Source organism: Sus scrofa, chromosome 5 (genome assembly GCF_054392235.1).
Source record: "Sus scrofa isolate SSC_HxYL_T2T_F1_AM1 chromosome 5, Sscrofa_HxYL_maternal_Yorkshire_Landrace_v2.0, whole genome shotgun sequence".
Classification (NCBI taxonomy): domain Eukaryota; kingdom Metazoa; phylum Chordata; class Mammalia; order Artiodactyla; family Suidae; genus Sus; species Sus scrofa.
In genome coordinates, this window is record NC_139387.1 from 31379492 (window position 1) to 31394120 (window position 14629).

At 44.7% G+C, this 14629-nt stretch overlaps 1 protein-coding gene across 2 annotated transcripts in view; it reads right to left on the reverse strand.

Moving 5' to 3' along the window:
• The window catches only part of PPM1H (protein phosphatase, Mg2+/Mn2+ dependent 1H), a 272860-nt gene that overhangs the window by 120822 nt on the left and 137409 nt on the right, over positions 1 to 14629 (reverse strand). For both annotated transcript variants that reach the window (XM_021091936.2, XM_084956249.1), the window contains one exon: positions 8204 to 8316. In XM_021091936.2, coding sequence (XP_020947595.1) covers positions 8204 to 8316 — 113 coding nt within the window. The remainder of the gene's footprint in view (positions 1 to 8203; positions 8317 to 14629) is intronic.

Below are 14629 nucleotides of genomic sequence, written 5' to 3' on the forward strand. Positions count from 1 at the left end.
CCTTAAAGGTCTTTTGCATTTTGCTGGTTCATCTTACTTGGTTTCACACTGTCTGCAAGTTAGATGCTTAGGACTTGAAAATCTTGGCATAGGATACGGTGGCCAGAGACAAAGCCTGGGGTGGGGGGGTGTTCTCCACTAGAAAGTTCCTCTCAGTCACTGACCCACAGTTTCCTATCTTAGCAGCCAGGGCTCGACAAGGTCACTATCTTGACGGCAATCACCTCCTGCCAACCTTTGTAAGTGCACAGACTCCATTTCTACAAACAGCCCAGCCCAGCCCAGCCCTCGGGGCGGGGAGGTGGGGGGCAGCAAAAGGAAGTTATTAAGAACATACTTGGTTGGGCTGGGGAACTACAGCCAGAACCACACTCTCCCAGGGGCCCAACAGAAGAGACAAAAAGTACACACAGGGGCACTTCTGACACATTTCAGATAAGGGAATCCCAGCCTGGGGCAGGATGGGATGGGGGCTTAAAACTACCCAAGAGTCAGCAGGGATGGGGCGGGAAGGGGTTTGAAAAGCTAGAGCTCATAGGAAATCCTTACCCCAATGCCCACTTGTCAAAGAAAGAGGGCTATGTTCCAGAAGGAGAGGCTGGCAGGAAGGAATCTGCAGACGGCTGGCCAAGGTACAGGTGGGGCCCAGCCACCTAAGGCAGCAGCATCAGAGAGCATGAGGGACATCACCAAAGAAGCTCCCCAGCATGTGGTGTGTGGCTGCAGCGAGGATGCTAGATGGTTGACAGGTTCGGAGTTTGATGCTTTTGCCTCTGGCCAGGAGCAGCTCTAATTTTTATACCCCGAGGACATACTGGCTCCTTCCTGGCTCCCTCAGATGCCCAATGGGAGACCTTAAAGCAGCGCTCTGCTCCTCACACAGTAGAATCAGCTGTAGGGCTTGCTATCAGAGTGTTGGGCCCCAGGCCCTGCTGTCTGATTTGGTAGGCTAGGGTAGAGCCCTGGAATTTACTTTTCTGGCAGGTTGACAATTGCAACTGCTGCTGGTTTGGGGACCACAATTTGATTTAGGGCAAGGGAGGTCAGGGGGATGGTTAAAAAAAAAAAAAAGAGTTCCCGTTATGGCGCAGCGGAAACAAATCCGACTAGGAACCATGAGGTTTCGGGTTTGATCCCTGGCCTCGCTCAGTGGGTTAAGGATCTGGCGTTGCTGTGGCTGTGGCGTAGGCCAGCAGCTACAGCTCCGATTGGGCCCCTGGCCTGGGCACCTCCATATGCCATGGGTGTGGCTCTAAAAGGACAAAAGACAAAAACAAAACAAAACAAAACAAATTCCAAGGGGAGAAGACAAGGAGGAAATCCAGAGAGGAAAGGGCCTCTCTGCTGCCCTGTGTGTTGACAGTGAGTGGCTTGATAGGAAAGGAAAGATCCTTTGAGCCGTCACATGGTCTCCACGGCTTTGCATGTATTTGTGATCACCTGATACTAATATTTTCTTTTTGTTAATCCCTTATACAGGTTACGGGTATTGCTAAGGGATTATGTAAATATATACTAAAAACCTGGGGGAGGAGCATGCAGATAAAAGGTCCAAACAACAGTTCAGCTTTCATTGTGGAGAATGGAGGTTTGCTGTGGTTTCTATTTTTCAGATATTTGTCTAAGAAAATGAGAGCTGTGGTGAACTAAATATGGTCAATGGAAGCAGATTAAATCTATTTCTGAATTCAGAGGAAGGCTGCTTTCAAAGAAACTGCTCCCTGGCAGATGTGAATGGATGAACCACTTACTAGCAATAAACAGTTTCACGAAGGTTCTGCACTGGCCATTGATGTCCACAAACAGTAAAAAGGAATGAACAGTTTTTTGCATTCTCTTGTGTTGGAGGCAGTTAACGTAGTTTCATTATTTCACCAGCCAAGGGGGGAAGCCTGAGATGTGCAACTGGTTTTGAATCTAGAAATCTAAGTTTTATTTGCTACCCAACTTGGGTCCTCAAGAAAATTGAGACTTACCAGAGGAAAACACCTCTGAATGTATATGGCAAGCTTTAGCTTAAATGAGGGTCATTCTGGAAAATTAAAAATTAGGGAGAGAGAAAGGAAAGAAAACCTTCCTGGCTTTGTTTTAAGGACAGTTCATGGACCACTGGTTATACAGAGCTTCTTCACGAACACATTCCACCTTCTCAGCCTCTTCCTAGAAGCATCCTCAAAAAGACAGCCCTGAATTCCCCAGAGCCTGTGACTCATCTTGAAAAGATCTGCAATACTCTTGCCAACAGAGAAATCATAACCAGGACACAAGAGGGGTCCAAATTCATGGCAGTTATCATTTGTAGGGCAGGTATCCAGAAGATCCAGAAAATGCTAGTGTTACTTTGATTATCATAAGAATGAAAACACAAAATGCATGTTCTTAGAGAAACGTGGGGCCTTTCTTCACTTTAAGGATGTGGCACTCTCTGTATCCTCAATGCACGAACTGGACCATCCAAAGCTTATATGCTTCGCTACTGCAAGGAATCTAAAATAGCTTCTAGGTACTACCATCTGCTCAGCCACACCCCATAAACCACTCTAAGTGACAGTAAGGTTGCCATTAATTGTAAGATATGTCATTATTTTACGTAAAAATACGAAAAAAATGTTAATCAGAAACTGGTCATTTTAGGAGTTCCCGTTGTGGTGCAGCAGAAAGGAACCCGACTAGGAACCATGAGGTTGCAGGTTCTATCCCTGGCCTTGCTCAGTGGGTTAAGGATCCAGTGTTGCCATGAGCTGTGGTGTAGGTCATAGATGTGGCTCGGATCCTGTGTTGCTGTGGCGGTGGTGTAGACCAGCAGCTGTAGCTCGGACTGGACCCCTAGCCTGGGAACCTCCATATGCTCCAGGTGCAGCCCTAAAGAGCAACAACAACAACAAAAAGAAACTGGTCATTTTAGAGATGTTAAACTGTGAAAAACAAAAACGCCCTGTGAGTCTTAGCAAGTGTGAAAAACAACAACAAAAAACACCCCATGAGTCTTAGCATGGATGGGACATCTGAGGGCACAGAGCACTGACTGAGAATTTTTGCTCTGATTTCAGTCTTGGGCGGGATGGCAGCCCTGCTCCATCGGTAGTAGCTGTGGGGCCTCAGGATATTTGTCTGATATTAACAATGCCTCTTTCTCACTCAGCCGCTGAGAGAACTAGGTAGGCGTCTCTGTTACAGCATGTGACATGCGCCTAGCCCTTGTTAGCCATCTCAGTGCTGCTGTGACTTAAATCTGGTAAGGGTGGAATCAGGAACCTAACAAATCTTAAGTGGTTTTCTTTCCTCTGAATGAGTTCACCTAGTCTCAGTTGCCAAACCTTTAGGCATTGTTTGACATTAAGTGGTAAGGGCTTGGCCCCCTCAGTGCCTTAGCACTCTGGAAATAAAATGAAATTATCTTCCAAAATGGAGTCAAAGCATCTTCTTAAAGGGAAGGATGGCTCCGAGCCCTAAGGGGCGGATGACTCAAACACAATGGCTGAAAGTTTGCATGTTGCTTTGCATGACATTTGCCTGCCACCGATTCATTTTTGCTGGAAGTGAAAATCCGCCCACCATCTGCTTCTTCCCTAGTCCCTTACGATCCCCCCTCTAGCTGTTGCCTTGGCTGCTGTTGACTGGGAAAAATAAAGCAAGAGGCGTTCATCGAGTAGTTATGGCATGAGCCTCTGTGGCTGGTTACCTGGGCTGCAGAGGGAAGGGCAATGCTGTCCCAGGCTGTATCCCCTGGCATCCCTGTGGACCGTCCCACACTGCAGGTGGTCGCTGCCTTGGACACTAGCCACATCCAGCATCAGGCAGCTTCTCCTGAACGCCACCCCTAAGCACACATGTGCCTAACGGTAAATCAGATGGTTCACAGCTCAGCAAGTGGCTTATAAAATAGTTCCTGACCACCAGCAGTTCCCAAATCAAACCAGTGCAAAGCTTCTTTTTTCCTGAGTGTGAATAATTACAGGGTAGTGAACCTGAGACAAAGATTCGCTTCACTCTCAAAACTGTCAAGATTAAAAACAAACATACAGGCAGCCAGTATCAGTCCATAAAAGAGGAAAACTTAGCAGTTAATCAGAGCCCTGTGGCGAGAATTCAGATCAGAGTCTACTGGCTCTGATCATTTGCTTAAACTCTGTCCTTGGATTCATGACTATTCATCCATAAGTGATAATGGACCTACATTTACGTTGGTCTGATAAAAATTCACTTAGTTGCTATTTCTTGGGACTAACTCAATATATTCGGAAACTCACTATGTTATTAGTATATAAACCAGGCAATGACCCTATATAAGATGATATCAAGTATCTATTGTTCATAGAAGAACTGAAAATACCCTGAAGAATAAGTGTTCAGTAGGTAATCCTTTGGACAGTGAGTACAAATGCCAGCTCATACTGCTCTTAGGTTTCTACATGACATATGACCCTTAAGTGAACAACAAACCCAACCCATCAGCCATGAAACCCCAAATTCATATCTGCATTCTGGGGCCATATTACAAATGTGACTAAGTTTTCAGAGATTCTTTTTTCTCATAGGGTAATTTGTGGGGGCTGGGGGGGAGTTGCTTTACAGCTTTAATATGGATAAAAGTACCTGTTAAGCTTTTCAAATTATTATTGAATAGCAAATAAAATACCACATGTTTATGGATGTTTAGAAGCAGACGAACCTTGTTATTTGAAAACTTTAGAGAAGGACTCTAAGGAGTTCCCATCATGGCTCAGTGGTCAATGAATCCAACTAGCATCTATGAGGATGTGGGTTCGATTCCTGGCCTTGCTCAGTGGGTTAAGGATCCGGCGTTGCCGTGAGCTGTGGTGTAGGTCACAGATGGGCTCAGATCCTGCAATGCTGTGGCTGTGGTGTAGGCTGTTGGCTACAGCTCCAATTCGACTCCTAGCCTGGGAACCTCCATATGCCTCTGGTGCGGCCCTAAAAGACAGACAAAAAGACAATAAATAAATATGAAAAAGGACACTAAGATAGAAAAAATAACCCAAAGATCAACCTTAGAGCAATGCTCTACTGTTTCAAAGTGTCATTCCTCATAGTGACAATCTTTAAATTACCAAAAACTTTAGAAATTGGTATTTAGGTCAAGATCTGGTCTAGAAATTGGCACTTAAATGGGGTGGTGCAGGCAAAAGTCCAGAAGATGAATGGGACGGACTGTTCCTGGACCAGGACTGGAGCCTCTGAGAAGCAGGACTGAAGGCCTGCTGGCTGGGGTGGTGGCCTGTCAAGGAGCTCAGAGCTTTGAAGGAAACTGTTCAAAAATGAGGACAGGGTGGAATTCCTATCGTGGTTCAGTAGAAATGAATCTGACTAGTATCCATGAGAAGGAAGGTTAGATCCTTGGCTACACTTGCTCAGTGGGTTAAGGATCCGGCATTGCTGTGAGCTGTGGTGTAGGTTGCAGACGAGGCTCCCATCTGGCGTGGCGGTGGCGTAGGCTGGCAGTTGCAGCACCAATTCTACTCCTAGCCTGGGAATCTCCATATGTCACAGGAGTGGCCCTAAAATGACAAAAAAAAAAAAAAAAAAAGAGGATGGGGTGTTGGGGAGGAGCTGCTTCTTGGAAAAGCATAATCTGACATACAGATACTCTGGGCATGGAAGCTGGGTTACCTTCCAAGTCCAGGTCATCTGGTGAAAGGTGCTTCCCTGGGACCAGGGGTGGGTCTGGCCCCAGGGAACAGAGCACTCAGTCACCACCTTCATGACTGGAAGTGCCAGGAAAGCAAACTCATTTCAAAAACCACAGAACTAGACACCAAGACAAAAGGTGAACAAGAGCACAAATGCTGAATCATCGATTCCGTCCTCCTCCGAACAGAAAGGAATCATCTGATCTGCTCATCTGCCTAGATCTGGTCCAGATCCAGAACCAGGGCTGAGAGCTGGCTCTTCGGTGGCCCCTGGAAATGAGGACTCCTGCTCTGAAGATGCCCCAACCCCGGGGGGAAGAAGGAAGGAGGGGCAGATGGTCATTCCCCCTGCCCCACCCCAGAGAGGCTCATGTCTGTGATGGTCCGACTGACCTCTCTGACCGCATTCCCTGAACTTCCTGTCACCTGGCCTCCAGCCAGGCTCATCCAACAGGCAAGGGAAAGGGGGCTGGGAAGAGGGAGAAGCCAGCACACTTTCCCCCATGCTCTGCCTCGGATCCTACCCAGGGCCCCTCATCAGTGGCCCCGTCCTTCTGGGCTCTGCCATAGCATTTCCTCCCAGGACCCTGCAGGCCTGGTGGTAGATACCTTCCTGGGTCCCAACACCCCTCGCTGGTTCCCTTTCCCGCCGTCATTCAACTGAGCTGGAGTCTGTCTCCTGCCAGGACCACTACTGAGAAAGGCCATGAGGTCAGCATGGCATCTTACACTCACTGCCATTTACTGAGAAAAACTGTATGTTGCAACTGAGATATCTAGTACAGCAGAAGAGAAATCCACATAAATCTTGAAAACAAACAGACCTTCCCAAAACATCGATTTTCAAATCCCAAATACTGCTGCCTTGGCAGGTGTCTCTCTGGTCTCCGACTCTTTAGTGGGATTGTTAACTGGGATCTCCCCAGGCTCTCTCTTTTTTTTTTTTTTTTTTTTTTTTTTTTTGTCTTTTTGCCTTTTCTAGGGCTGCTCCCTCAGCATATGGAGGTTCCCAGGCTAGGGGTCTAATCGGAGCCATAGCCACTGGCCTACGCCAGAGCCACAGCAACGCGGTATCCGAGCCGCATCTGCGACCCACACCACAGCTCACGGCAACACCGGATCCTTCACCCACTGAGCAAGGCCAGGGATGGAACCTGCAACCTCATGGTTCCTAGTCGGATTTGTTAACCACTGCACCACAATGGGAACTCCCCGAGGCTCTCCTGCTTTGTAACTGGAATTCCTGGGCCACCTGAGGGATGTGGTCTTCTCTGCAACCCGATGGAGACAGGGAAGGGGAGGGGTGGGGCCTGATCTCTGCATCCCTCTGGACCCAGAGGGATGCTGAGAAGAGGCATGTCACTCAGAGGAAGGGGATGGAGGAATGCCAGCATCCTTAGACTGTAGCCCCTGCAGGAAGCCACTCATCTTCTGCAGGCATCCTGATTAGGGTCTAGTATTTTGACTGCTTCAGAACAGCGAGTTGGCCTTTAGCAAAAAGTCCTGCCAACATATTTTGTTCCTAAAGGAGCAAGGACGTGTTCAACACATACTAGAGCACTTTCCACAAAGTCTACAATTTAACAGAGACTAAATAAGTGATATGGCCGCACCTAAAGTAGGCACATGTCAGTTATTTAAAAGAAAATTAAAACACAAGTTTTTCTTATTCTTGGTAATGCTGGACAGAGGAAGGGTTAACCATCCTCTCTCAGCCAAAAATCCTTTCAGTAGAACCCAAAAGAGAAGAAAGTGCAGCCTACAAGCACATGCAGATAAAAGAAGGAACTCCTGGGCTTCTGGGAGGGGACAGGGCAAAGTCACCGAGCAGAAATGGAACTAGCTGGAGAGTCCTCCTAGGTGCCTCTCATACATCCTTGTCTCTCTCATACATTATGGACCTGCTAAGCTTTCAACGGAAATCAGGTTCTGAAGTCGAAAAAGTCTGGCTACTGCTAGCTTAGGGGAAACACAGGTACACACTTTGAACAAGTAAGGAGAAGACGGTCTGTACCGTTTAATGCCAGCCTGAGGAGTCTTCTTAAATGCATTTTTATTCAGATGTAATCTTATCCTTCTCAAGATCTAATCCCAAGCAGAATTATTTTATTTCTGATCACGTAACTTAAAAAAAAATACAAAAGATAAAAATTTAAAGGCAGGCATTACATTAAAAAGAATGAGATACCAGCATTTTTTGCAACATGGATGGACCTAGAAACTATCATGCTAAGTGAAGTCAGCTGTACAATGAGACACCAACATCCAATGCTTTCACTGACATGTGGAATCTGAAAAAAGGACAGACAGAACTTCTTTGCAGAACAGATGCTGACTCACAGACATTGAAAAACTTATGGTCTCCGGAGGAGACAGTTTGGGGGTTGGGGGGATGTGCCTGGGCTGTGGGATAGAAATCCTGTGAGATCAGATTGTTATGATCATTATACAACTACAGATGTGATAAATTCATTTGAGTAATAAAAAAATTTAAAAAAAAAATAAAGGCAGGTATTAAACTTGAGGAAGAACCAGACGGCGGATTTGCTTACCTGCTGTCCCCAGCATTTGCCACATACAGCTTCCCCAAAAGACAGACCACAATCAGCGCTGTGCAGCCACCAGAGATATTATATAAACTCCTCTCGCGTTCGATTTGTAGGTCCTGCGAAAGAAAACAAGGTGAGTGCTGGACTGTACGGGAACAAAGACTTTCTTGCCTGGCTCCCTTGACACAGTCCTCAGAGGCTGAATGAGCTCGAAGAAGCGACAAGAAAATCTTGAACACTGGCTTTTCTCCTGCCAGATGCAGACTTCTGGAGAGGACACTGGTCCCAAATTATTGCCGACCAGAGACAGCAAACAAGGGATGGCAAACAGATATCATCAGACAACAAAATGAGAAGAATGAAAGCAATTGTAGTCAGTGGATATCATGGCTTGTAGAAAATTCAGTCTTTGTATGGATGACCTGAGCTGCCACGTGAAAAACAGAACAGGGGAGTTCATAATGCCAAGGGCTTGGACCTGATCAATGTCTTTAACCCCAGTCTGCAATAAATAATTTCCTTTACAGCTTGATAAGAGTGATGATTTGAAAGGCTGTGTCCTCAACTGAGCGCAGGCAGAAGTCCACCCCCGTCTTAATGATCAAAGATAGAAGCTTCCCAACTCTGCTCTGACTTTCTCTTCCCAAAACCACTACTTCCCGAGAGTGACACACATGCAGGATACTGGCCCACATTCAATGAGCACACCCCCCACGTGGGCACGTAACAAACAGACTCATATCTCATCCTTACAGTGACGCTGTGAACCTCACTGTTCAGATGCAGAAAAGTGGGGACCTTGCCCCTATTTACCTGGCTGGAGTTTGGAATCCAATCTGGTTCTCCTCTTCCAAAGCCTGTTAGTTAGTTAGTTAGTTAGTTTGCTTTTTAGGGTTGCACACGAAGCATATGGAAGTTCCCAGGCCGGGGGTCGAATTGGAGCTTAAGCTGCCAGCCTACACCACAGACACAGCAACGCCAGATCTGAGCCACAGCTACAGCTCACCACACCTACACCACAGCTCATGGCAATGCCAGATCCTTAACCCACTGAGTGAGGCCAGGGATCAAACCAGCATCCTCCTGGATACTATTCAGGTTCCTCACTGCTGAGCCATGACGGGAGCTCCCAAAGCCTATTATTTATTAACCACCACCTTATCAGGTCTCCCCAAGAAAATTAAAAGTAGCTCAACATTTCTATAGACAGATGTGCATCATTCTTTTTTTTTCTATAAAATATGAAAAGTATTGGCAAAAGACAAAAGTTGGGGAAAAATGCCACTACAAGTAAGCATATGGAAGATTTCTTCCTCATTAGTGATGAAACATATTCAAGGGTGTTCAATCTGTTTATCCAGGTATAAAGTTAAAATAAAAATGTTTGGAGTTACAATTTTACACCTATGAAAATAATAAAATGAAAAATAATAAAATGAAAAACTGTCTTGCCAATCATAATAGAGTCCTTCAATTATTTCATTTTTCTTTTTTTTTTATTTTCCCACTGTACAGCAAGGGGGTCAGGTTATCCTTACATGTATACATTACAATTACAGTTTTTCCCCCCACCCTTTCTTCTGTTGCAACATGAGTATCTAGACATAGTTCTCAATGCTATTCAGCAGGATCTCCTTGTAAATCTATTCTAGGTTGTGTCTGATAGCATCATTCTTAAGACAGCTGTCTTTTGTTAAGTTCTGTGTCAGGGACGGAAGTGGGGATTCTGTGACTCTGAAAAAGTTAGGAAAAGAAACTGAATGCTGGTCAAAATAGCGCCAAACATCCCCACTGTCATCTGGTGGTGGGACTAAGGGAGGGAGAAGGGAGGACACAGAAGGGGAGGAAACGGTGCCCGGGTTGACTCTGAGGGTGCTGTTGGCTGAACGAGGGCCAGGGCACCAGCACTTCTGCGATTCTTAGAAACCCACAGAATTAGAACCCAGCTGCTTCAGCCAGCTTCCTGATGGACACGGGTAGATAATTCAATAATCCAGCACTGACCAGCAACTGCTCTGCTCTGGAGGCCAGAGGCAGAAACACAAAGTTAGATAAATCACCAATGGAAACAGGGGAAGAGCCTGAGCTGAGAAAACAGATGAGAGACAGAGGCCTGGTCAACAAGTAAGCAGAGAAAAGGTACAAAGAGAGGATCTGGAGAGAAACGAACACACTGAGAATGAGCTGGGTCAAGGGGAAAGGCTGAGGAACCATGGGGTAGGGGAAAGAGGGCGGGTACGTGGGACATAGTGGTTTAGAAGCAAGCCAAGAAAATTCCAGTAAAGGGTTGGGTGGATGACAGCATCTAATGCTGCAGGCAGGAGTTTCCATTGCGGCTTGGTGGTTAACAAACCCTTCCAGCATCCATGAGCATGTGCGTTTGATCCCTGGCCTCGCTCAGTGGGTTGAGCATCCAGCGTTGCCGTGAGCTGTGTTGTAGTTTGCAGATGCGGCTCGGATCCCGCCTGGCTGTGGCTGTGGTGTAGACGGGCCACATTTTTTCATGTGAACTTGAGTATTTTTTGCATCACGCCAATAGTTTAAGATTGTCAAGCATCATTCACAGCCTGGGAACCTCCATATACACAGGGTGCGGCCCTAAAAAAGCCAAAAAAATTTAAAAAAAAATTTAAAATAAATACTTGCAGGCAGGTCAAGGAGGAAGACCGCCTTCAAAAACGACATTGGATTTCAAAAATATATTTACAAACTCTTTACAAATTAGCTTAAAGGGACATCATGGGGATGAAATTAAGATGGCACGGGTGAGGGGCTGGAACTCCGTGACTGACAGCAGAGACCTCTGCTGCCCCTTGCCAGACCCTCACTACCTACATCAGGCCAGGCAAATGGTCATTTAATAAATGTCTGTTAAATGGGCAAACGAAGAAATTCATTTATACGAGTTCCCATCGTGGTGCAGCAGAAACAAATCCCACTAGAAACCATGAGGTTGTGGGTTCGATCCCTGGCCTTGCTCCGTGGGTTAAGGGTCCGGCGTTGCCGTGAACTGTGGTGTAGGTCGCAGACGTGGCTCGGATCTGGTGTGGCTGTGGCTCTGGCGTAGGCTGGCAGCTGTAGCCCGATTCGATCCCTAGCCTGGGAACCTCCATATGCTGTGGGTGCGGCCCTAAAAAGACAAAAAAGACAAAAAAGAAATGCATTGACAATTGGCCTGGGTTTTCAAATGATGTTCGCACCATTCTACCGCCGCCTTAACATGAGAACTGTGTTCTGCCATTCATGAATGAGAAGCTTATAACACAAATGAAGGCTGACTGAGATAATAACTAAGCAGGATGCCACGCTTCCGATAACATGCAGTCAATTGACAAGAACGAATGAATGGTTATCGGAACTCAAGCAGGGATGGCAGGAAGCTGGAGGGTGATGAGGAGGAAGCCATAGATGCCAGCAGGAAAGGCTATCACAGGAAGAGAAAGAGGAGAAAGAAAATATCCAGACGTCACAAGTTTTGTCTGTTTACCCTCCAAACAACACATCAAACAGAACTGACAACCCTATTCACGAAGGAGTTTGTGGGTCGATTTATTCACTTTTTTTGCATTCAAATAAGTAATATAAAGTTGATAGTATGATAGATTTCATCAAATTAATATAGAAACTGGTATATCAAGTGCACACCCAAACACTACTGTTTTTAATTCATTGGAAAGAACTGCTCTAACTATAAAACTCTCTCTTCACATCCAGAATCAATATTTGTTTGAATACCTAAAGTCTGAATGAAAGATGATTTTGATTGAAAATCCCTTAAGCGCCAACTATTTGTATGCTGTATACAAACTGGACTATGAATGATGCTTGACAGACTTAAACCACTGATGCAAAAAATACTCAGACTTCACATGAAAAGAATTTCTTTAGGATTTGAACAAGATGATTCTTTTGTTTGTTTGTTTGTTTTCTTTTTAGGGCTGTACCTGCGACACATGTAAATTCCCAGGCTAGGGGTTCAAACAGAGCTAAAGCTGCCAACCTAGACCATAGCCACAACACCACTAGATCTGAGCAACATCCTCGACCTACGCTGCAGCCTGTGCCAACGCCAGATCCTTAGACCCACTGAGTGAGGCCAGGGATGGCACCCTTATCCTCATGGATACTAGTCAGGTTCTTAACACACTCAGCCACAGAGAGAACTCCAAGATTATTCTGCATCATATATGCCTTATTTTCATGGTTTAGAGCACAAGAAAATCTGATCACAAAATGATTTAATCCTTTAAAAAATATCAAGATAGAGTGTTTGACCCTAAGATTTTCTGCTACAGCAGAGTTAATAGTTGCCTTCAATTTCGGGGGAAATATTCTAGTTGGCGTGCCCAGTGAGTCCCTTGCTACTTCATTAATTGTGTGAGTCAACATTTTTTTTTTTCAAGGATTTCATCTTTCCTTTCATCTTTCCCTATGTTTCAACTACCTTCCCTCTATAGTTATCCCGGCATAAGGAATGCTAAATTTGGCAACACTCCCATATAAACAGTGGACCAAAGTCTAGCTATTTTTGAACCAAGAAACTTTGCTAATATATTCATGCTTTCATCACCCCCCCCCCTTGGTGTGGTAGTTTATGTGTGTGCACACGCATACACACACACAGACACGCACACTTTAATTACTTGTATCTCTCTGGGATCACAGGGATAAGGATTTGAAAGATGTGTTTCCACAGACTTCATCCCTCCTGAAGGATTCAGTGACATGGAAATAGGCTCTTCTATTTCTTCTAAAACTGGGTGTAACTAGAACATATTCTAAAAATAATTGCCTCCCCCTCCCCTCCTAAGAAGCCAAAATAGCACATTTATTTTTTCCTACACCACCTACTCCTCTTTAAAAGATGTTTCATAAAATCTTAGTACTGAAAGGAACATGTAAGGGCCATCTGGGTGGTTCTTTTACTACTCGATCAAACATGATAAATGAAGTCAATAAAGACATATTTACTGTTGAATGAATGACCTAATTTTGTCAAACTCTCAACTTTTTCAATTAGCTTAAGCTTCTCACACTCTAGGTAAAAGCAAAAAACATGAAAACATACAGTCTTTTTTTTAAACACTCAAGAAGTTTGGGTATTTTTTTTTCAAAAGGTCAAGGAAATTGTGGAAGTACGGCCCACTGCTTGGTGCTAAACAAGGACTGATCTAAACAAGGACTGATCTAGAATATTTTCCCCATTTTAGCTGTCATAAACCCCAAGACATAAGTCTAAGATAAATTACTAGCAAAACACAGGGACATACTATCATTCCTTTTCAACCATGTCCTAAAAGGATCGACTTAAATGACTCAGAAGATTCAATTAACAAGATAATTGATTTATCTGCTTAATTGCGACTCCCTCTCAAGGCTACTTTCTGCTTAGCAGGACTGATTTATCCTGTGTTGTGTCTGTCTAAACATTACATTTAAGCAAGGTTTATCTCTAAATCAAAGACTAGATCCAATTTTTAAAACCTGAGATTGTATTTTGTTCTGTTTTGTTCCAAGAAAGAGAGCAATGAAAGACAAAAAGAGATGTGTGTGTGAAATGAGAGTAATTCAGCAGGTAAGAATTGCAAGAAAGAAAATATATTGCTCGGGATCGTTGTAATTTGGTTTGAAGGTCCCCGAGATGATGCAACTCCGGGATCATTCTTTGTTTCCTACCAATTTCAGGTTGCAAAAAGAAAGCAGCATCAAAAAACAGAAAGAAGCAAGTGTTGGGTAGTTTCAATAGGACTTGGCAGCTCCCCCTAACTGGGTTAAAACATGGTTCTGAGCACACTGCTAATAGTGTCAGTCACAAATAATAAGATTCTGCATGGTTTTAGTATCTGGGTCTGATTTCGGTTTATTCTGGGAACAAGCCAATCTGTCAGCCCTGGCAATAGGAAAGGAAAAACCAGCACTGCCTAATATTGCCACCTGCTGGCTGTTAGTGGAATCACATGCTCATTCCTTCTTGGAGAAACTTCCTGTTCTACCAAAACCAAAGACCAAAAACTCTCCAGATTAAAGGCAGACAGACATACAGGTCCACTCACCAAGGATATCCTAATTTTCAAAATCATAGGATTGATAAACTATTAGTAAGCCTTGCATTTATCCTTTTTCACCACCGTGTCACTGTATGATTTGTACCAACGAAGCCAAGCTGAGTGGTATTGCCAATCATTTACTGAGTGATAGGAAGATACGTGGTAGTTTTATAAGTTAAAATATTGCCATTTTTCCTCCTCTTGTAACAATCAAACTTCCAAAACATTCTTCATTGTGCCAAGAATCTATAACCACCCTGAAAAGGAAATAGGACAGAATTTTGAGATCCTGTGTGCCGGACTCAATTCCTAGAGATTGTAGGTAAGAGTTCACCACTGCTGACTTGGTTCTGATTCTTAAGAGGGCAAAGGTCTCTGCAAC